Raw genomic sequence first — 21,503 nt, forward strand, 5'->3', positions numbered from 1 at the left:
AAATTACACGTGCCAGCATGGCAGAAACGTCTTCAACAAAAAACAGAAAGGCTAAGAAGAGATATTGGACGACTGACGGAGTACTTGAACGGGAATCGAGAAAGAAAGGTTGTGAAAGCTGCCAAAGAGATCATGTTAGAAACAGGACACACACAGAACGATGAGAGACGGAGAATGCTACAGCTCACCATTGCCTCGACACTCTAAAGCAGAAATTAAGTCTGTATGCAGAACGCCTGGGGAGATTATAGCCGGAAAAGAGACAATAATTCATTCGAAAAGTCGGAAGAAACTTTTACCTGGAAAGGGCTCCAACATAGCTTGATCCTTTCGATATCTGGAATAAGTGAATTTTCCTCTGGAGAGGAGTGTGAAAGCCGAAAGGCTAAAGACATAGTTTATTGATCCTTTTAGACAACAAAGTGCATAGGACAGGTCAAAATAAACAATTCATTAATCAATGATAAGTGACGGACAATCATTACAAAATTCTACAGTAGAATAATAACATTTATTAATTAACAGATCCTTGATTTTTTTCTGTAGGTTTGCAATTTGAGAGCCTTCAAAGATTTAGGCAGACAATTGTACAATCTTATACACTGGTACATGGAAGAAACCTCAAATTTATGTGTTCTATGCTTAGGTATAAGTAGAATTTCTTGATTCCTTGTACTACATTCATGGTTGTATTGGTTGTCGCATAATTTGGTACAATTTAGAAAATTTTCTTTAGCATATACAAAACATTTGAATATATATATATATATATATACATGGTAGAGAGAGCAAATGAAAAAACAAAATTACACTTACAGAATAACTAACTAAATCTGTGACACTACACATCTGTGGATATTTTAACAGAGTTGTATTCAGCCAAAGTACCCAATGTTTCAAATTTCTCAGGTACTTTTAAATTTTTGAAAATCAAATTACTCAAAAACGAGAAAATATGAAGAATACTATTTTACAAAGCGTTCAAATATTCATTAGATAGCGTCCATTTTAGTTTCAAGAGTTGAGTTCTTTGAATTTTTGGTATTTTTATCGTGGGTGTTATCTTCTGTTCGAAAGAAATTAATCAAATGAATGAAAAACTATATGCCGAAATTTATTTCATTCGAGAAAACCGTTTGTGAACTAAAAATAATATTATTTTTATGGTTTTTCTACAGCATGTATATTTTAAACCGAGCCGATTCGCAAAAAATGATAAAGGAAAAAAGTATTTTTTTTGACCTCAAGTCAAAGACACAACCTGTATAAGGGGGGGTGGCAAGGGTAAGCATCGGCATTGGAATCATCTTTTGTCAGTCGATAAAAATGATATTTTATCATATAATAAGAAGTGCACGGTATGTCCCGAGATCAATCTTCATTGAAAATAATTTTATTTTGCGTGCCCTCTGTGTATTGTTTAAAATACCCGCCGTTGAAGAGGTGAAGCTTAAGAAATATGCCCCTGACATATTTCTGAATTGAATGGAAATAATAACCATATTTATTAGGAAAATATATTGAAAATCAATTGGAATAAAGTATTTCTAGAAACAATTTAAATCGTCCAATGTTGCCTCCTCACTGTGAACAGAAAATTCATTTACTCAATACTTCATTATAATTGAACTTTAGTCCTCCTCTGAGATACCTTTCGACATATTTTGGTAATGATCCATTGTTGGAGTAACAGTCCATCATTTCATTTTCCAATAGATGTTTCTGGAAATTTTTTATAAAGTAAATCCAAGCCTTGTGAACTGAAGAGTCGGCACTTGATATCACATCTGATTGTTCTCTTATATAAAAATTGGGATGATCTTCTAATTCGTCTAGAACAGCCAATACCTTATCATCGACTTCATATAACTCACCCTTCACATTATATCCTGTCCCTATATGGGTAAAAAATAATGAAAATAAATAATGGAAGTTAAATAACGAGAAGAAATCACAACATAAAATAATTCAAGACGATACACTTGCCGAAATTTTGTACCGTGCATGGGTTTTGCTTTTATACAGGGTGTTTCCTAATTGAATGTCAATATTTATAGGGGTGATTTTTGGGCCCATTTTAAGAAAAAAACTTCATATGAACATATATCCTAAACGTCTTAACTTTTGAGATAGAAGGTGGTATTATTAAGACATTCAGTGGCACGCCACTGACTGTATTCAACTATGAGCAAATTTGATCTCTTGAATTTTTTTAGTCCGACGCACGGGTTTCATCTTAAAAAATAAAATCTACGTATGTCTCTGCATGGTGATTGAAAAAACTCAAGTGATCAACTTTGGTATGAAATGATTGGCAATTTCAAATATAATTTTTATTTGAAGTGGTATTGGAGATATTGATGATAAATGATTTATTTTTGAAAACTTTACCACTTTGTATCTCAAAAGGTGAGACGTTTAGGACATGTTCATATGAAGTTTTTTTCTTAAAATGGGCCTAAAAATCACCCCCATAAATATTGACACTCAATTAGAAAACATCGTGTATATGAACTGAAAAATTTGAGAAATATTTCAAAGATGTAAGGCAGCTGCTACCAGTAGGAAACAGAAAGCAAAGTAGAAGAAATTTATCCAACTATATTAATACTCATTAAAGCTTTGTTAACTATACCGGTGAGTACAGCTCCCGCAGAAAGAAGCTGCTCAAAAGTGAAAACTAAACCAAGTAGCAAGCCAGCAAATGAAGTGGCAGTACAAGCACAGCTGAAAAATTGCCTCAGTATGACTATTCATAACTTCGACGTCAATATCTCGACGCAAATGGTCCCGGGCATTTTTTCGAACTCTTCCTTTTGAACAGGGTGTGAATATAATAAATCGAAAAATTTAAATTTTTTAGTACCTAGTTATGAAAATGTCTGTATTTCATTCATTCTGATTTCAGAACTGCTCTCTCACAAACATTATACGTCAATTTCACAATCCGGCAACATCTATTGAGTCAATAATTGTCATCAAAGCTGATTATTCTGATTACATTCTACATATTCGAATGTTCAATAAGTTTCAAATGATTTGTATTTGTTTCATCTAACTGAAATTAGAGTCGAATACTGGAATTCTCAAAACATTGTTGAAAAAAAAAATGAAAAAACCGACAGATATGCCGCCATTATCCCTTCCTTGATCCATATAAGTGACATTAGACATAACGAAAAAAAAGCTGATCTGAATATTATATTCTCACCTGGTTTTTGGAGAAGGAATGGAATGTTGAATTTTGTTCCTAAAATGAGCGGATATTTTTGTGATGTCACTGCCTTGCACAGAAGTTTGTAACAGCCATCAACGTTATTTGCAAATACATGATGATTCGGTTCCCCAGTTTTCAGAGTGCCATAAACAAACACCTTATGCAATGCCATATCAAGAACGCCTGAAATACTTTATATAATTTACGAGGAATGGCTGTACCAATAGCAGAAGGCAGAAACAGTTTTTTGAAACAGTCTATTGCCTAACAAATAATATCAAAACAATATGAATGATTATTTCAATACTACAGATAGATCAGTCTTCTGAACGCTACATCAAACAAGGAATTTAAACATTTCGAAATTATTTTCTTGATTTGTCACTCTTCTTATTCACAAATTTTTGTTACAGAAATTTTTGTGATGATGATTTTGGCAAAAAAAAATTGTGGGAATATATGAAATAATCTTTCAGCCACCAGGCTAAAAAAGGACTAAGCAAGAAAGATATATCTGTTATAGCGATTTTCCCACTGACACGGTGTTGAATAGAAGGATCAGCTCATATATGCAATTGCTGGATTTCATTTCATTAGTTTTTTCGTGCTGTTTACTCAGAAACAACTCACAGTATTGACATCCTACCCAAATTCATAATAACTTTGAAGCAATAATGTCCTCCACAATAACTAAGTCTTACGCCGGGTTTCATAAAGCTTGATCCGGTAATCAACGCTTGATTGACGAATAGACAATTTGTTTTCAATCGATAATTCAGTCATGATCACTCAAAATATCATTCTCAGATCAAATTATGATGTTCATACGTCCATTCAATGATTCTCAATTGTTAGTTCTTCAATATATTCAAAAATAAAATGGTTTGAATGAAATCGTTTTAGAAATCGAGTAACTGTCAAATCGTTGATCGGACAATCAAAGTTTTATGAAACCCACTATAAGTGTGTTGTATAGGTATAGGTTGTATAGGTATAGGACAAAAACATTTTATATTTTATAGAGGTATGTAATTTGTTTTGCCCTGAATCACATATAAAGTAAAAAGAATTTTCATAATACAATTAAATTGTTTGCGACTGTAACATGTTGTTTTATGTTGCTCATATTTTTGTAGGCCTGAAGAAGCATTTGAAATAATACTGCGAAACGTCGGCGAATATAGATTAAAAAGAATCCAGCTGCTGTTTTTGTTCTATACCCTACAACACACTTAGACTTAGTATTGACATCTTGCTCAGCCTTTATTATAATGAAGACTAAGTACCCATACTTGATCATAGTACAACATAGTCCACCCCTTGAACAGTTTCAAATGGTGAAGAACTTATCCACATACGAATGTATACGAATAGGAAAAAATAGACAAAAACATAAATCAGCAAACGGATAATTTTTAATATGGTCTGATCCCAAAAAAAAATCCCAGAGGAGGCAGAACTCCTTGAAGGATTTCCATCGCATTATAAGCGCATTAATGGACGAATTACAATATATCAAAGAAAAATAACTAGTCCAGTAATACTAATTTCCTACTGGTGTATTTCGATAATCAATTAAAGTAGCGCATACGCAATTCAACTCACCTTTCACCAAATTCAGTACCTATTGCAGAGGAGACGTGTTCGTCATGTGTCTATTGAGTTTCAGCAAGGAAAAATTCAGTTCCTTTAGTTCGTACCAAATTATGAATATTCTGTAAATTCTATTATAAGTTTCATCGATCTTTTTTGACAGAACTCTCTGAAAAGGAGCAGAGAAATTTGTCTATGGCGAGTGTGTATGAATTTAGTAATTTTTAACGCACAACACACTGTTAATCCATTTGATTCACAACTCGAAAGATCGAGATACCGACGATAACTTATCCCAGCCTTGGGTGCTGCTTTTACAACGTTGTCAGTTTTTCCCTCAATTCCTGAAATCTATTGATATTTCTGTGGAAGATATTCAATTTTGTATAATCAGAAAACACAAGAAAATAAATTTTGGGCAACCAATATCTATGGATACGTGCTCAGAATCTAGCTGGAACATTTTCGTCAATTAACGTAAAAGTGTCTCCAATGACTGAAGAAAGCGTATTAGCCGATCTAGTGCGAAGGTTGTAGCTCTTGCTCTCCCATCGACCACCCCCATGAGTATATGCCGAGGTATATGCAGCACTTTCACTAGTACGATAGAGATTTCACGCTCTACTTACCACACTCCACAAAACCAACAATTTCTTATTGAGTTTAACCAACACACGAATTGTTTGTTGGACGGCTTAAAAACACATGTTGAACTCGTGAAAATCAATGCAAAATTGATAGCATATAATCGCACATACGGCAACAACAAAAATTTATGCAACTAGGTACAAGAAATGAGTTACTTGTAGTTTTTTTTAATTGAGCCATTAAAGTTTCATGGGGACTATATTTGTGTGAGTGCGAGCGTGAAATTGCAGTTTTAGTACCCCGTATAGGTGCATAAGATTCTCATCAACTGTGTATGTAAAATAAAAATGTTTGCGAAATTAATGATGAATAAAATACATGAATGGAGAAATTTCACCCCAACAATTTCAACCCAAAAAAAATTTCTGACCATTTAAGTGCTATAGGGTCAGTCCTATGGGGAAGGTTATGAAAACAAATCGTATAAATGATATTTGTATTAACTATATTCAAAAAATTACCAGAATCGGCTGAGTTATTACAGAAAACTCAATTATGAGGCACATATCTTCGCAAGAGGGCGTCGAAGGAAAAAAATTTAAGCATTTCTGACTCTTCTTTATACACACCTGAGAGAGTCACGCGGGACAGTCTGTATATTGAGATGTATTGAAGAGTGAACTTAGCCAATGAATATTATCAGCTAATTTAATAAATCAGACAAGAATCCTCTTCTGGTAAATTTAACAAATGATAACACAAATCAGTATAAAAAAACTTTATTATCAGGTGTTGGAGGCACAATAGAAACATAACATTCTGCGAAATCATACAGAGAATTTTAATCAGAGTTTCTCACTAATGGTTCTAAATTCCTAAAAAATCAGTCTAATCTAGTTTCATCTCTAATCCAATTTTAACATTTATTTCCAAGCATACTAAATAATTTTTGTGAAATAAGTACAAAGGACCTTGTGCAGGACTACGTCTCAGTTTTCAGTTCGTCCAACAATTTCAAAGTTTTAACATGGATCATTTTCAAATGGATCATGAATAACAATTCCATAATATGAAATTCAATAAAACATTTCGTAATATCGGTCCTCACCAATTTCGCAAAGAAATGCGTATTCCAACACCCAGTGTCAATTATTTAAACAAAATCACCTCATAAATGGCTCATTCAACAGTCAAAAGTTCCAAATGTAAGTACTCCAATGGATGGAATAATAAAATTGTTCAGATGAACACAATGCTTGATGTTGTGCCTATATTTGCAATGGAAAAAATTCTTTGATTTCCATTCCTTAAGAAATTCGATCAAAAGGATGCAATAATGAACACTTTCATCTATAGAAACGGCTAATAAAAGGGACAGATGATAAAAATGATGGAATTAAATAGTGTGTAGAAATGTAATAACCGAATATTTTAAATAAAATGGCACATGAAATGGTAATTGTTATTATGACTAAATGACTGAAAATGTTAAAAAATATAAAGTATGTAATCATTTTTTCAATATCAATTATAACATGGATACAATCGCGCCTTAAAATATTAAAATCATCAACATATTTATTGTGTGGACCCACATATAACTATTTACATTTATTTTCTACATCAATTTACAACATAATGGATTGTCTTTTTAGTATGGTACACTCAAGAAACATTCTTTATGAAATATTAAGAAATATCACTGGCTCAGTTTCAGTTGAGTAATGAATTGAACAAAATGTCAACTGCTATCTCGTGGACATATTTTATCACTTGAAAATATGTAGCTAGCTGTAGAATTGAAGCAAATTCTCGAAATAGGAATAATATTGGATCCCATGCCTACATTTTTTTTCTAGGAAAATATTAAAGATTGTATTGCTCCATCTTAAGATCAATGAAAAATTTCATTTCGAATATGAAAATAATTTCCATAGTGAAAAAGTAATATTTAATTGCCTTCCTTTTTACCTCCTTGAAAAAAAATTTCAAACATAAATCTCTCGGAAAGATCCCTAGAGGAGATATTAAGGGTTGCTACATCATCTACACAAGCTGAAAATTCAATATTGTAGTTATGAAGAACTTTTGCGAAAATCTAAGATGTTCATAATAGAACCCCAAAAGAAGAAAGTAAGTTATGGCTTGCATTTTGTTTATTTGCATAAAAATTCTTTCATTTTCAGAAACACAGCTTTGCTTTTTGGCTCAGTTACCTTTACTCCATTTTTTGACTAGAATAGTATTATTTTCCGGTATCTCAACACTGTTCACATGCGTAAACAATAATTGAGATTCGATATGTACTGTCTCATTCTTTAACCAGGGTATGATGTCCGATGAGCATTTTCCTGAAAATAATCACCATGATAAATTTGTATCTTTTACGTATGTACAAAAGAACTCCTAGTTAGACCGTTCGGGCATCAATGTTTACAACTAATGTGAATAATAAAAACCAATTTTGTTGGAGAGTTTTTGGGTTTATTTTCATTTTATTTTATAAACCTGTGAAGAATCATCTTATTTTATTTTATATTTTTCTTTCTTTCTCAGGGGCAATGAAATGAAACTTTTCATAAAAAAATGTTTGTTGTCAATTGTTATTGCTGCCGAACAATTTAGGTGAAAGGGATAGAAGGTGAACAGTGTAGAAGAATTAACACGGTAAGCAACTATCTCGACTCCAGTCTTTGGACAAGAACAAATGCTTATTTTCCATTCCTTGTATCTATGTTCCAAGTATCAAAGTAATGTTTATAACTTATTTGAACAATTTATGAGAAGAAAATAGACCATTTTTGATGGTGAGTTTTTGAATTTATTTTCAATTTTTTTCAACAATATTGTGTCTCAAGTCTTCAGTCTGGGGTACGACATAATGAAATGTAACTTTCCATAAATATCGCCGATATAATAAAATGAGAATAAGCATATAACATCATGAAGCTATTTATTATTTCTCCCAGCAAAAAGTTAAGGTGAGAGGAAGGTAAATGGTGTAGAAGAATTGGCACGGTACTGAAAGTGCTCGTGAAATTGTTCGTACTCAAGGTGCTGTTATCACTAACATATTTTTAGCCAATCTTTACTTTGGGTCATACTGTTTGAGGGGGTAAAACAGTGTGAAATGAACCTTTCGATCAAAAATCTCCAAAGTTACACTATAATGAGAAAAAAGCGTACATTCTGAGTTGCTTTTAATTATTATTTCCAGCAATAAATCGAAGAGTTAAGGTGAAAGGGAGGTGAATAGTGTAAAAGAATAGACCCAGTATTGAAGGTGTGCTTGTGAAATTGTTCCCGGTCGAAGTGCTTTTATTGCTACCCTATTTTACTCCATTTTTAAGCCAAGGTATAGAGGATTTTTGATGATACAGTTTAATTTGAACGAGTTCTCAGTGAAAAAAAGAACCGATCTTATCCGTATGAAAAAAACATAAAATGACGAACACTCACCAGAATTACTCATGTTTGTCGTCCACTTGGTGGCAAACCTGGTTTAATATTTCTGGAAGGTAGAATATCAAATAAAGACAATCTCCTATTACAAAAAAATCAATGTACCATCTCAAGGATGTACACGAAAATTATTAAAATGTTCCAACTTTTGCTATGTGTCCTTATTGAACAAATAATTCATGTGTTGAAGGGAATATTATTGAAAACGTTTGCTCACCTTGCAGGCTTGCGATTTCTTGGAGTTTCTTGTGGATAAAGAGAACCGAAGACCCTCAAAACAGGTTGAGATAGAGCAGCTAATGATGGATCATCTGTAATAAAATGTACAATCTAGCACTTAATAACATATTGCTTTTAGGCAATCATATTCAACTCTTTCTTAATCTCACCTAAAATCAGAGAGATATATTCATGAAATTCAAAGTGGATGAATTTGTGAAAAGTTTATTTTTTATTTGAAATCAACCTAAACGCATTCCTAACGCTGACCTAAATTCTTCATGTTATTCATAATAATTCTTCCAAGTTTTCTTTGAACCATCCTCTATATGGAAGTGAATCAGAAATTAAGTTCTTCCTAAGAAGATATAGATATATTTTTTTGGTTCTACCGAAGAGTATACCTAGTGGCTCAATCTATTTACGTGCTTTTTTCCCAGTAAACTCTTTTTTCTTTAGTTTAGTGGCCTCGTGGTTTCACTATCAATCTGAAAAAAATCCTAATAATACTTACGTGGAATCATGCCAGTCAAATTAGGAATGACCTGTTGAGGAAAGGGTAATCGTTGACCTCCAAAATGGCATGCATCACCAGCTGGTGTTGGGGATCTGCTACTTCTGTTGGTACCTGGTGTTGAGCATCGGACAGCTATCTATAACGATGTATAACTTCTCATTAGAAGTTGATATAGGAAGTCAGCGTGGATTATTTGGACTATATCTATTTTTTCTTTGGTTTCATCAACGTTTCGCTGGATTTGCATTGTTGTTTTTCAGTGTTCTTTCTTTAATCTCTGTTTACCATAATATTTATGAACTACTGAATTAAACGAGACCTCTAAAATTATGATTTTATTACTTGATCTCCAGAGAATATAAGTAGTTCAATAGTTCATTCACTTTCATGAAAGTAGTCGATTGGCCTTGCAAATTTGATAATTCCACACTTTATAATACGAAAATGTGAGTTAATAACGCTTGTCAAACCATTTTTGGGTTATAAATCAACGCTGTGTTGAAAAAATTAAATTAATTAATTCGATAATATAAGATGAATGCGACTAAAGTTTATGAAAACTGATTACGCGTCTCTATATAAACTTCCGTCTTATGATTGCAGTTACTTCACGGGTGAAAATCGCCTCTACTTACAGGTCTCATCATCAACAAATTATTAGGCATATAAGTGCAAGGAGCAGAATGGTTTTCTGGAAACTGTCTGCAACTCCTCTGGTTCTGCTGACCGAAATTTGGATGAACTGTTGTTGCAGGAGAGCTCGTGGCCGTACTATTTTGACTAGAATTCAACATAAATCCTCTCAGACTTGCAGGCCTACCACCATGCCCACTCGCGGGATTAGCGTTGTCCTCATCATATGAACTGCACCTGTTACTGCGACTGTTCGGTCGATGTTGGTCATTGAATATCAAAATTTGCTGTGGCGGTTCCGCCGATGTATTTTGAGCAGTTGCACCCGGCATTGCTGTTGTCGGTGTGGGCGTCAGGGGTGGGTAGTGAGACGTTGGGAAAGAATTCTGACTCAATAAGATGGGACTCTGATTCGGATACATAGCTGCCGTTGGTTGTGATGTGGCGAAGGCAAATTGCATCTGATGTTGATTGGGGTACATCACTTCATTGTTTGCGTTCGTCTGCTGCGTCATGTAAGCGTTAGGAATGCCTGAAAATGAAAATCCCAATTTTTATTTCGTAATATCGTCCGTTATCATATGACCACACAGAATGTAAATAGAGAGTGCTGCAGTGAAACAATAAAACGTAGAGTATCAAGAAGATATTACATAGTTATCATCTTGGTAGTGAATAACTGATATTGTTTTTTATTCCTATTTCGTCATAAACGTTCTGAATCTTGAAGATAACTGTTTTGAAGATGACGTTGGACAAATGAAGACCTCCACAGATTCGACTTGGTCTTGTCTGTTTCTTCTTGACAGTGGACGGTACTGTTTGACGTCTTGCATCGTATGTGGATGATACTTCGGTTCTTATGTAGGCCCTAATTAAGGACCAGTATGTTGGCGATGAGAGTCTATTGCCACAGTTATCGACCGGTGCTGAACGGGAGGACAACTAGATTATAACTTTTGCAGTGGAATTTCCACTGAGGCAGCATACAATTGACAAGTGACATCAGATTCCTGGATATCATATACGAGTATGAGCAACATCTGCATTGGAGCGAACATGTAAGTAAATGTAGAACCACTCTCGTGGGCATCTTCTTCGGATGTAGAAGAAACCGATTATCATAAGACCCTATTTAAAATGGCTTTTGCACCCTGAATAGGCAGTTTCGGACATACGTTTTTCAAACAAAGAGCCCTTATTTTTGTGTGAGCCATCATCCCTAGAAATATTCCTCAACTGTTTCCATTCATTTTGTACATTATGTCATGTCCGTATTAGGCAGTTTATCGGTCAAAATTGTATAATAAGTTAACAAGATTTATACTTAAGGAATCATCAGACTACCACAGTAACCACATTATTATCACGCGGGTGGAATCGTACGGTTATATGTAGGTTATTCTGTTTATAGTTTTAGTTTTCAATTCAGTTAGTTGTGTTTTTTCAAACTACGAAAATATGAGTACCTGGAGTAGACTGTGAAAGAGGCGGATATCTTGCTTGATTTCCAGGTTGGTTCTGGAAGTAATTCGGCCCATGAGACCAGAAAGATGACGGCTGTGGAAACAACATCTGAACTGGATTTTCCACACCACCCAAGTAGTAATTAGAATTCGCTTCTAACATTTGGGAAGAGTCCTAGAAATTGAGAACACGAACTGAAATTTCAAGGTCATGAATAAATCAAAACTAATCGATAGAATAACATACAGAGTGACATTTTGCATTTTTGCAAAGGATGCAAACATACGAGGATGTATTGATATCTAGTTAGCCTAGAGCAGTTCCCTGCATAAAAAGAAAAATTGCGTTACCATGGCAACGAACAATAACTCATCAGAAGTGTCAGTGTGAAGTTTGAGGTCAAAAAAGTAAACCAGAGTTACGCAATAAATAAAAAGAAAGAAGATGTCCACGGAAATTGTGAAAATTGAAAAATTGGAGATTATAGTATCGAGCCATCTTCAAGTATCTGTATTTAAAAGGGTTAATAGGTAAGTAGATTTACGAAGATATTCTTAATACCCTTGGCGATCAATGTCCTTCGTATGCGACCGTGAAAAATTGGACTGCAAGCTTCAAAAGAGGTAAATTTTCCATTGAAGATGATGACCGATCGGGAAGACCAGTTTCTGTGTCAGTCCCCGAAAATATCGATGCAGTTCATGACATGATTTTATCAGACCGTCGGATTGGGCTAGAACGGATATCTGAAGCACTGAATATTTCATACGAACGCATAAGAACGACATGAGAAAAATTGCCGCAAAATGGATCCCCAAATGTTTGAATGTTGACCAAAAGCGTGCAAGGATAGAAGCATCGCGTTCGATCTGTGCTCGATTTGAAAAAGATGCAGACTTCTTAAACCGAATTGATACTATGGATGAGATTTGGGTACATTTCTACGATCCAGAAACAAAGTACCTTACAAAATCGATTTAATGGCGACACTCTGGTTCTCCAAGACCTAACAAGTTTCGTGTCCAAAAATCTACTGGAAAAATACTTGCTTCAGTTTTTTGGGATTGCCATGGAGTAATCATGATTGATTTTTTGGATAAGGGTAGAACAATAACCGGAGATTACTGTTCGACATTACACTCAACGAAAAAAAAATAAAGAGAAAAGACGCGGAAAGCTATCAAAGGTGTTTTGTTTTTGCAACCAGATTTGGCTTCATCCGACTATCATCTCTCTTCTCAACTGGAAAAATTTTTAAAAGGTCGTAAATTTTTTTTCAACGGGGAGGTAATAAAAGCTGTGGAGGTTTGGTTTGCAGAGCAAGAAGAAAATTTTTTTTGAAAGGTCTAGAGACGTGCAGGTTCGCTGTAATAAATGTATCCAATTAAGAGGAGTATATGTTGAGTAATAAAATATTTTGACATTGAAATTTTGTTTGGTTCTATAGTAGGCTAAGAATTGTTCAATATATCCTCGTACCTTGACTCTAACAAGACAGTGGCGACAATTGTGGTCTCGTTTTCCATAATTGTCACGTGACGTGACGTGGCCCCGATCAGCATTCCGGATCACAGAATTGCAATCTGTGAATCTAAGCGGCCATATTCTTGCAAAATTTCCAATTGTGGCCACTGTCTTGTTCGAGTCACTGTAATTTTGCAACGCCAATAGTGACAACATAGTCCTTATACAATGGTACTGGCCTTTAATAGTATAATATGACTTTTATGTATTTACTTACAACAGGTATTCTTCCATCATACATGGGTGGTACTGGAACTCCATAGTTAGGCCCAGGAATAAAATAAGGCTGATTGTACATCGAAAGAGCTGGATCTCCCACAATGGGAGGAGGTGGGAAAGATATATTGAAAGGAGGATATGCTAAAGGTTGATTGTTTGTTTCTGCCTGTACAGGTGGAAATGAAAAAGACTTATTCATATTCACAGGAGGTGTAAACGGTAACGTCGGACTAGTAGAACTATTTGTAGTGGTCAATCTCCGAATCGGTGAGCATTTCGATGACTTCTTCTTCGGCGATGTCACGGGCGACAGATTTGTCGGCCTTCGTGGAGATGTTGGGCTTTTTCTAGGCGATACCGGTGATTTCGCCGGAGGTACAAGTACAGAAGGAATGTTGTTCGGATCATAATGATACAGTGATCCATCTGGGTTCTTAATGGGTTGCCCAGTCTACAAGAAATCATAAAGAGTTAATACTTGTACGAAGTTCCTAAAAGCAACAGTAATGAGCCAGCTGTGTGTGTATGTGTGCATGACGTGATCAAATAATGTAGATGGTGCGTTCAAGCATATAACGATGATCTTTGAGATTTTCGTCACCTGAGGATTGATGATGAGACTCCCTTTAGGCACACTTTCAATGTCTGTTACTGCCCAAACAATAGGATTCTCATGTTTATCGTTGGAATATTCACTGTTCATAGAATCCTGCCTTCTGGAATCTCTCAACATGTGCGGCGTAGAAGTGGGGGAGGGGGTCACAGATTCAGACATCTGCGATTGTGATTTGTAGCCCGAACTAGAGGGACTTAGACGCCAACTGACCGAACTGGCAGCTGAATCTGAAATCAAACACTGGAATCATCGTGGGAATTGATTAAACTATTATTGTGAAAAACAACTAACATGGAGATACTGCCTGTTCACTGATGAGTCCAAATTTCATCTGTTTGAGTCTGATGGGCGAATATTGGTGTCGTGAGAATGGAATCAAAGGTATGATGAACATTTCATGACGAGAACAACTCTTTTTTGGCGCACAGACTACAATTTTTCAGGAGGAAATTTGCTAGTTGCTGGAGTTAACGACAAATTGGGGGTTTATAGCTGATGGAAAGGAACACTTATTACACAGGCCAACAAAATGAAAAAAAAAATTTGGTGCCGGAAATCTAACATCTGATTTTAGATGTTTTTAATGTGCTGATTCAGCTCTAGTTTCTGAGATACACGTTACAGGTTAAATGGTATATTGACAGTTCAAAACGTAGTTTAAAATGTGTTCTTTTACATAACGGTAACAAATATGGCTCAATTCCTATTGGTCATTCTACTACCATGAAGGAAGAATATGAAACAATAACATTAGTTTTGAGAAAAATTAAATACAAAGAACATCAGTGGTCAATTTGTGTTGATTTAAAAATGATTAACTTCCTCCTTGGACAGCAGAGTGGTTATACAAAATATCCTTGTTTTTTGTGCCTTTGGGACAGCAGAGCTAAAAATGAGCACTAGGTTAACAAAAATTGGCCTTCAAGAGATGTCATGATTCAAGGAATACAAAACGTGATCAACGAACCTTTGGTTTCAAGAGAAAAAATCTTACTTCCGCCCTTGCATATCAAGCTAGGCCTAATGAAGCAATTTGTGAAGGCTTTAAATCGAGATGGAAATTGTTTTGGGTATTTGTCACGTAAATTTCCTGGCATTAGCACGGAAAAACTAAAAGCTGGTATATTTGATGGTCCTCAAATAAGGCAACTTGTTAAAGATCCACAATTCACCACATCAATGAACGAGACTGAATCTAACGCTTGGAGTTCATTTGTTCAAGTAGTACAAAATTTTCTTGGCAATAATAAAGCAGAAAATTACGTAGAATTAGTGGAAACTATGCTTTCAAATTTTAATATTCTCGGCTGTAACATGAGAATAAAAGTTCACTACCTCCACAGCCACCTAGATCGTTTTCCAGAAAACTTAGGTGATTGTAGTGAAGAACAGGGGGAAAGATTCCATCAGGATATTAAAACTATGGAAGATCGTTATCGAGGACGATGGGATAGCCACATGATGGCGGACTACTACTGGAGCCTTCAACGAGACTGCCCTAGTAAACTCCATTCTAGAAAATCGTATAAAAGAAAATTTTTATATGATTAGTGACTAATGTAATTATGTAAATTAAGTTTTTGCAATAAATACTTAAATCCATGTGTCTTTGTTTTTTTTTAACTGTCAATAGTAATATTATATATTATAACAGTTAAAACGTAAATTATATGCACATTTTTTTAAAAAAATCTCAAAAACTAGATCTGATAGACAAAATCTGAGAACTTTTTTACATTCTGCATCCAAAAATTACTCAGAAACAGTTAACAAATCGCAGGCACCAAAATGTGTGTTGGCCTGTGATTGATAAAAATATAACTTTTTAATTCAAGCTCCACTAAACCGCTCATTTTCAGTAGTAGAAAGTTTCTGCCAAGTATCATTAGAATTACTACCTTTTCCCATCTGATCAAAACAGTAGTTTAAAAATTTGCCTTACCTTGTTTAGTCAACAGTCTTGGGCCACTGCCATGAGTTGAAGTGACACTATCGCCTCTACTCAAGGAACCTCCATATCCACCGAAACTATAGCTTTTTGCCACATGGGGCCTCATTGTTTCACCAACTTCTTCAGAATGAACTTTCAACAATTTACCCTGTCTTCTGGAATGAGAATCTGGCAGTTTCAGTTTGTATCTAGTGGATGTCTCGCTGTCTGTACTTGACCACGGTGCAATCTCTGACCAGTGTAATATGTCATCGAGAGCATTGATGTCTTTCCTCTGAAAATTAATTTTCATTCATAATTTGGTACTAGCTGGTTGAAACACATACAATTTCTATCAATTTCTCGAATGCAATAAATATTTTATTTATGAAAATATGAAACAGAATATGTTTCCTTGTCTGAACTTTCATTTAAACACCTTGAAACTCAGAGCATATAATGATCCTTCCATCATTGCACCTTACCTGGCCTTTGAATATCCTCTTTCTAACTTTCTCATATTCTTCTTCTCTTTCTTCATAACTTTTGCTTCGTCTGTTTTCCATACCGTAGCTCCTATCTGGGCTCTTGAAATTATAGTCATCACTGCTGTTCGACTCCCTCTTCAAGATCGATCTTCTTGGTTCTTCACAGAAGAGATATTCATCTTTTATATGATTTCTGAATGGTAGTTCTGGTATTCTTGTGTTTCGCGTCGTATTTACAACTACACATTTACCAGATGCCTCTATATTATGATCCATGCCGAAGTAGGCTGCGCATCGGTGCACAAGCATTCTTTGGTAACTCGACATCGGAGGAAATTTGAGGTAGTCTCTCCTGTAATATGGACTAATTTAAATTTATGTTTCCCTAGTTCACAACTCGATATGATCTGAGGTGGTCGAAAAAGTATTATATTATACTTATCATAGGGGCTACACAGGTGAACATCAAATGACTAATTAAAATTGCCTTCTCCTTCTCGTGAGTTTTATATAAGGTAATTTTGAATCCGTCATTACTTCTCAATGGTTATCTCGAATAAATTGAAATTTCAAGAGAGTGGGTAAGTACTTTTAGGAACCAACATATTCAGAATTCTGAAAATCCAGGTCTGCTTCTAAAAATTTGTTTTTTCTTTCGCAAAAATTTCACACCGAGTATGGTGTTTGGTGGAGAATATTCAGACCTTAGTAAATGATGAGAAAGTCTGCCAGAAAGATTTTTCTTAATACTTTTGTGGGATGCCGTCCAGACTTTGTTTAGACTGCTTCAATATACGAGGACATATTGAAAAATTCTTAGCCTACTTTAAAACCAAACAAAATTTCAATGTCAAAAGATTTTACTACTCAACATTTTCTCCTCTTAATTGGATACATTTATTTCAACGAACCTGCTACGTCTCTAGACCTTTCAAAACAAATGTTTCTTCTTGCTCTGCAAACCAGACCTCCACAGCTTTTATGTGCTTTATGCGTGTTGTATGAAATGTACCAAAGTACCAAAGTCTCATCCATAGTAACAATTTGGTTTAAGGAGTCTACATCGTTTTCAAATCGAGCACAGATCGAACGCGATGCTTCTACCCTTGCACTCTTTTGGTCAACATTCAAACAGTTTTTATGCATGGAACTGGTCTAGGCTAACTAGATATCAATACATCCTCGTATATTTGAGAACATCTGAATAATTGTTCGGGGTTGTTCGAAACATTTGAATCACTTGGTGGATCGTGAAAGGGAGTTAATATATTAATATAAGGTAAAAACTGTGTAAAAGAATTAAGATACGGTATTGAAAATTTTAGTGGAATTGTTTCCTCTCAAAGCAGTATTATTGCTTCAGTATTTCACCCCATTTTCAAGCCGTGCTTAACTGATATTAAGCAATGCTGATACCCGAATATCCATAACACTAACGTCACGGAGATTTTGCCTGTATTCAACACGCTGGCAGCTTTGAAAAGCACTTGCTCGTAATAACATTAGCGTTATTGCGGGCTGAAATAACAGGTGCAATTATATCCTATTGAAGCTGCACTCAGGTTGTAAATAGCAAACGGAGTATCACCCGGAGTCATTAGCGAGATGGATTTTTAGGTGGAAGTTTCCGTGTGAAAAGTAAACGTGCGCTCTATTGCTCAATATGATACTTACTTATCGTCCCTGGCCAAACTGAGTAGCTCCTTTTCGATTCGGAGCATGAAGGCTCTGTCTTTTGGGTTACGATTCAAAGTTTCTGGAATGAATATATCGAGATCAATTCCTGTGGTGTCCTTGTACTCTCCATCTGAAACAGAGGATTATTATTATTATTACTAGATGTGGCTGAACAAAAAAATTACCTTCAAAGCTGCCTTGCGACGATCCTTGATGCCTTAATTTACACTTATTACTCGTTCTAGAAATATTCAACGTGTTAGAGCTGCCTCTGTTATCATTATTTTTCGATTTTTCTTTTCCATTATCTGTTAGTTCCTGAGATGATTCACTGCGGAACCTTCTTCGATTTTCATTATGACTAGATGTTTCGTTTCTAGGTAGTTCATTTTCCCTGAAACATGCCATTGAAAAAATTGATAACAATTTTTTTTACCCATAAGGGTAAAGTTATATGTGTGCGGGGGATATCGATATTACGAGGATATATTGAAACTCTTGGCCTACTAAAGAACCAAACAAAATTTCAATGTCAAAATATTTTATTACTCAACATATTCTCCTCTTAATTGGATACAATTATTTTAGCGAACCTGCAACGTCTCTAGATTTTCCAAAAAAATGTTTCTTTTTGCTCTGCGAATCAGACCTCCTAGCTTTTATGTGCTTTATGCGTGTTCTAGTAATTCAAACCCTGAATCTTGAATTTTTTGCATGGCAACATGAGATTTGTGTGCAGGACGTTGTACAGTAAAAACAAAACACCTTTGTATAGCTTTCCGCGTCTTTTCTCTACAATTTTTTCCCGTAGTGTGGTCAGAAATGTTGAATAGTAATCTCCGGTTATAGTTCTACCCTTATTCAAAAAATCAATCATAATACTCCATGGCAATCCCAAAAAACTAATGCAAAACTTTTTCCAGCAGATTTTTGGACACCAAACTTCTCAGGTCTTAGCGAACCAGAGTGTCACCATTCCATCGATTGTTGCTTTGTTTCTGAATCGTAGAAATGTACCCTAGTCTCATCCATAGTAACAATTCGGTTCAAGAAGTCTACACCGTTTTCAAATCGAGCACAGATCGAACGCGATGCTTCTACCCTTGCACGCTTTTGGTCAATATTCAAACATTTGGAGATCCATTTTGCAGCAACTTCCCTCATGTCCAAATTGAAGTGAACTATATGATGAACGCGTTCGTATGAAATATTCAGTGCTTCAGATATCCGTTTTAGCCCAATTCGACGGTCTGATAAAATCATGTAATGAACGGCATCGATATTTTCGGGGACTGACACAGAAGCATATCTTCGTAAATCTGCTTACCTCTTAACCCTTTTAAATACAGGTATTTGATTATGGCTCAATATTCCAATTTTTCAATTTTCACAATTTCGGTGGACATCTTCTTTCTTTTAATTTATTGCGTAACTCTGGTTTATTTTTTTAACCTCAAACTTTACACTGACACTTCTAATGAGTTATTGTTCGTTGCTACGGTAAAGCAATATTTTTTTCATGCATGGAACTGGTCTAGGCTAACTAGATATCAATACATCCTCGTATATGATCGATACACTTTCAGGTCTATTAATTTCAATAAAGTATATGTATGTATTCCCAAAAATATTGAACAAATAGAAGACTCACCTATTATCTAAATTAATATTCCTTATTTTCTGATGGAGATCGTCTTCTAGGGGAGAAAGGCATCGGGGTGAACACTTTTTGTTTGGAGATATACTTAACTTAAGGTTAGAGGGAGACCTACAAGGAGAATTTCCTCTACTAATTGAAGGACTCAGAACAACGACGGGATTAGTTGGACTTACAGGGGAGGACTGAGGTTGGGGTGATAACTTGATGAGATGGGAGGTATTGTTCGTTGGCGATGGGGCACGTGGGGGAGATTGCTCCTCGCGCATCGCATGGCTTCGGACTAGAACTTTCGTTTTTGCCATTCGCTGTAAATGAAGAACAAATTACCAAAATATTAATATAAGGTGAGTTCAAGAAAATTAATTGTCAAGTAGGCTGTGAAATTTTGAACATTCTCCCGAAATGAATATATGTCAACATTGATGACGTTAACTTATACACTCCTGGACAAAAAAAAAACCGGACAGAAATTTTTTTAACCAAATTCTTTTTGAAATAACTTTTCAAGGTGTGCTTCTATTTTGATCATTTTTTGTCTATTCGTAGCCTATTTCATGTAGTTTATACCTGATGTCGAGTCTGCAGGAATTTCAGTTGAATTTGATGATATACAGGGTAGAATTGAAAATTGCAATTTCCCCTAAATTTCTTATGGAGGTAATTAGTGGCGAAATGATGGGTCTTTGAATGAGTTCTTGAAAAAAATTCATTTACCAGAGCCTGATCGAAGGCTTTCGATGTGTTTGTATTTGTATTCGAGGATTCCAATCAATGTATCAGAATCAACAGAACATTAACGCTGCTGCACTATTTCCATTAGGTACATCTAGTCAGAGTCAGTCAGAGAGTTTGGTCCTCCCTGAACGACTACATCTCATCTGCTAACCTTCCTAGTGACTTAATGATCAAGAAAGTAAGCATTGAGAAAAATTTCAGTACAATGCTAAGTAAAAGAAGAGATTGGGAACGGGAGTACACCGCCTACAATCTTAAAGAAAATACATTAAAATGGTATACAGATGGTTCTAAAACCGCTACAGGAGCTGGTGCTGGGATTTATGGGCCAAGTACCAAGTGTGCACTATCGTTAGGCTCCTGTACAAGCGTCCTTCAAACGGAAATACTGGCAATCGAAAGATGCCTAGATGTAAATCTAGAAAGAAACTATCAGAAGTGTGATATAGCTATTCATACAGATAGTCAAGCTGCCGTAAAGGCACTGAGCTCCTATGTCATCGATTCAAAGCTGATTTAGGAGTGCCGGAATAAACTCAATGATGTAGGCAAGAAGAATAAGGTCTCTTTAATCTGGGTTCCCGGTCACTCGGGAATCGTAGGAAACGAGAAGGCCAATAAACTTGCCAGGGAGAGCGCACAAACGCCACTCACTGGCCCAGAACCCTTCTGTGGTATAGGAAAATGCACCTACAAGAAGGAGTTTATGGAGAAGGAGAAAGCCGAAAGGGAAAAACTCTGGCGGAATCTCCCAAGAATGGATCACTCCAAAAAGTTCCTTCGGAACTTTGAAACTGCTAGATCCAAAAAATATCTGGATCTCAGTAAGAACCAACTACACCTACTCACTGGCTTTCTCACAGGACATTGTCGCCTAAAGAAGCATCTGTTGAGAATGGGTTTGTCGGACACAGACGAGTGTAGATTCTGTGGGGAGGAGGAGGAAACTCCTATGCAC

General features: G+C 35.5%; 2 protein-coding genes across 10 annotated transcripts in view; both read right to left on the bottom strand.

Moving 5' to 3' along the window:
• Positions 1-1,503: 1,503 nt before the first annotated feature.
• On the bottom strand, positions 1,504-5,098 carry LOC123307109 (putative gamma-glutamylcyclotransferase CG2811). 3 transcript variants are annotated; one of them, XM_044889325.1, is made up of 4 exons: positions 4,823-5,098; positions 3,212-3,400; positions 1,652-1,895; positions 1,504-1,584 (listed from the first exon to the last, which is right to left on the bottom strand). In XM_044889325.1, the coding sequence occupies exons 2-4, from the start codon at positions 3,387-3,389 to the stop codon at positions 1,548-1,550; spliced, it is 459 nt and encodes a 152-aa protein (XP_044745260.1). In that variant the 5' UTR covers positions 3,390-3,400; positions 4,823-5,098; the 3' UTR covers positions 1,504-1,547. The 3 variants fall into 3 exon arrangements, with proteins under 3 accessions (XP_044745260.1, XP_044745259.1, XP_044745258.1); XM_044889324.1 differs by having other exon boundaries at positions 1,504-1,895; positions 3,212-3,408; XM_044889323.1 differs by having other exon boundaries at positions 1,504-1,895; positions 4,823-5,097.
• A 1,063-nt stretch (positions 5,099-6,161) lies between these two features.
• Positions 6,162-21,503, bottom strand: part of LOC123307082 (cAMP-regulated phosphoprotein 21) — a 55,073-nt gene continuing 39,731 nt past the window's right edge. For 3 of the 7 annotated variants that reach the window (XM_044889285.1, XM_044889287.1, XM_044889286.1), the window contains exons 4-16: positions 19,802-20,115; positions 18,336-18,544; positions 18,148-18,280; positions 16,471-16,837; positions 15,998-16,280; positions 14,041-14,282; positions 13,438-13,890; positions 11,699-11,870; positions 10,232-10,761; positions 9,594-9,732; positions 9,078-9,171; positions 8,858-8,909; positions 6,162-7,749 (exon numbers count right to left, since the gene is read on the bottom strand). In XM_044889285.1, the coding sequence (XP_044745220.1) occupies positions 8,867-8,909; positions 9,078-9,171; positions 9,594-9,732; positions 10,232-10,761; positions 11,699-11,870; positions 13,438-13,890; positions 14,041-14,282; positions 15,998-16,280; positions 16,471-16,837; positions 18,148-18,280; positions 18,336-18,544; positions 19,802-20,115 (2,979 nt within the window). In that variant the 3' untranslated portion in view covers positions 6,162-7,749; positions 8,858-8,866. The remainder of the gene's footprint in view (positions 7,750-8,857; positions 8,910-9,077; positions 9,172-9,593; positions 9,733-10,231; positions 10,762-11,698; positions 11,871-13,437; positions 13,891-14,040; positions 14,283-15,997; positions 16,281-16,470; positions 16,838-18,147; positions 18,281-18,335; positions 18,545-19,801; positions 20,116-21,503) is intronic. The other 4 variants (XM_044889289.1, XR_006536961.1, XR_006536960.1 and 1 more) reach the window with 4 other exon arrangements.

This window comes from Coccinella septempunctata, chromosome 2 (genome assembly GCF_907165205.1).
Source record: "Coccinella septempunctata chromosome 2, icCocSept1.1, whole genome shotgun sequence".
Taxonomy (NCBI): Eukaryota; Metazoa; Arthropoda; class Insecta; order Coleoptera; family Coccinellidae; genus Coccinella; species Coccinella septempunctata.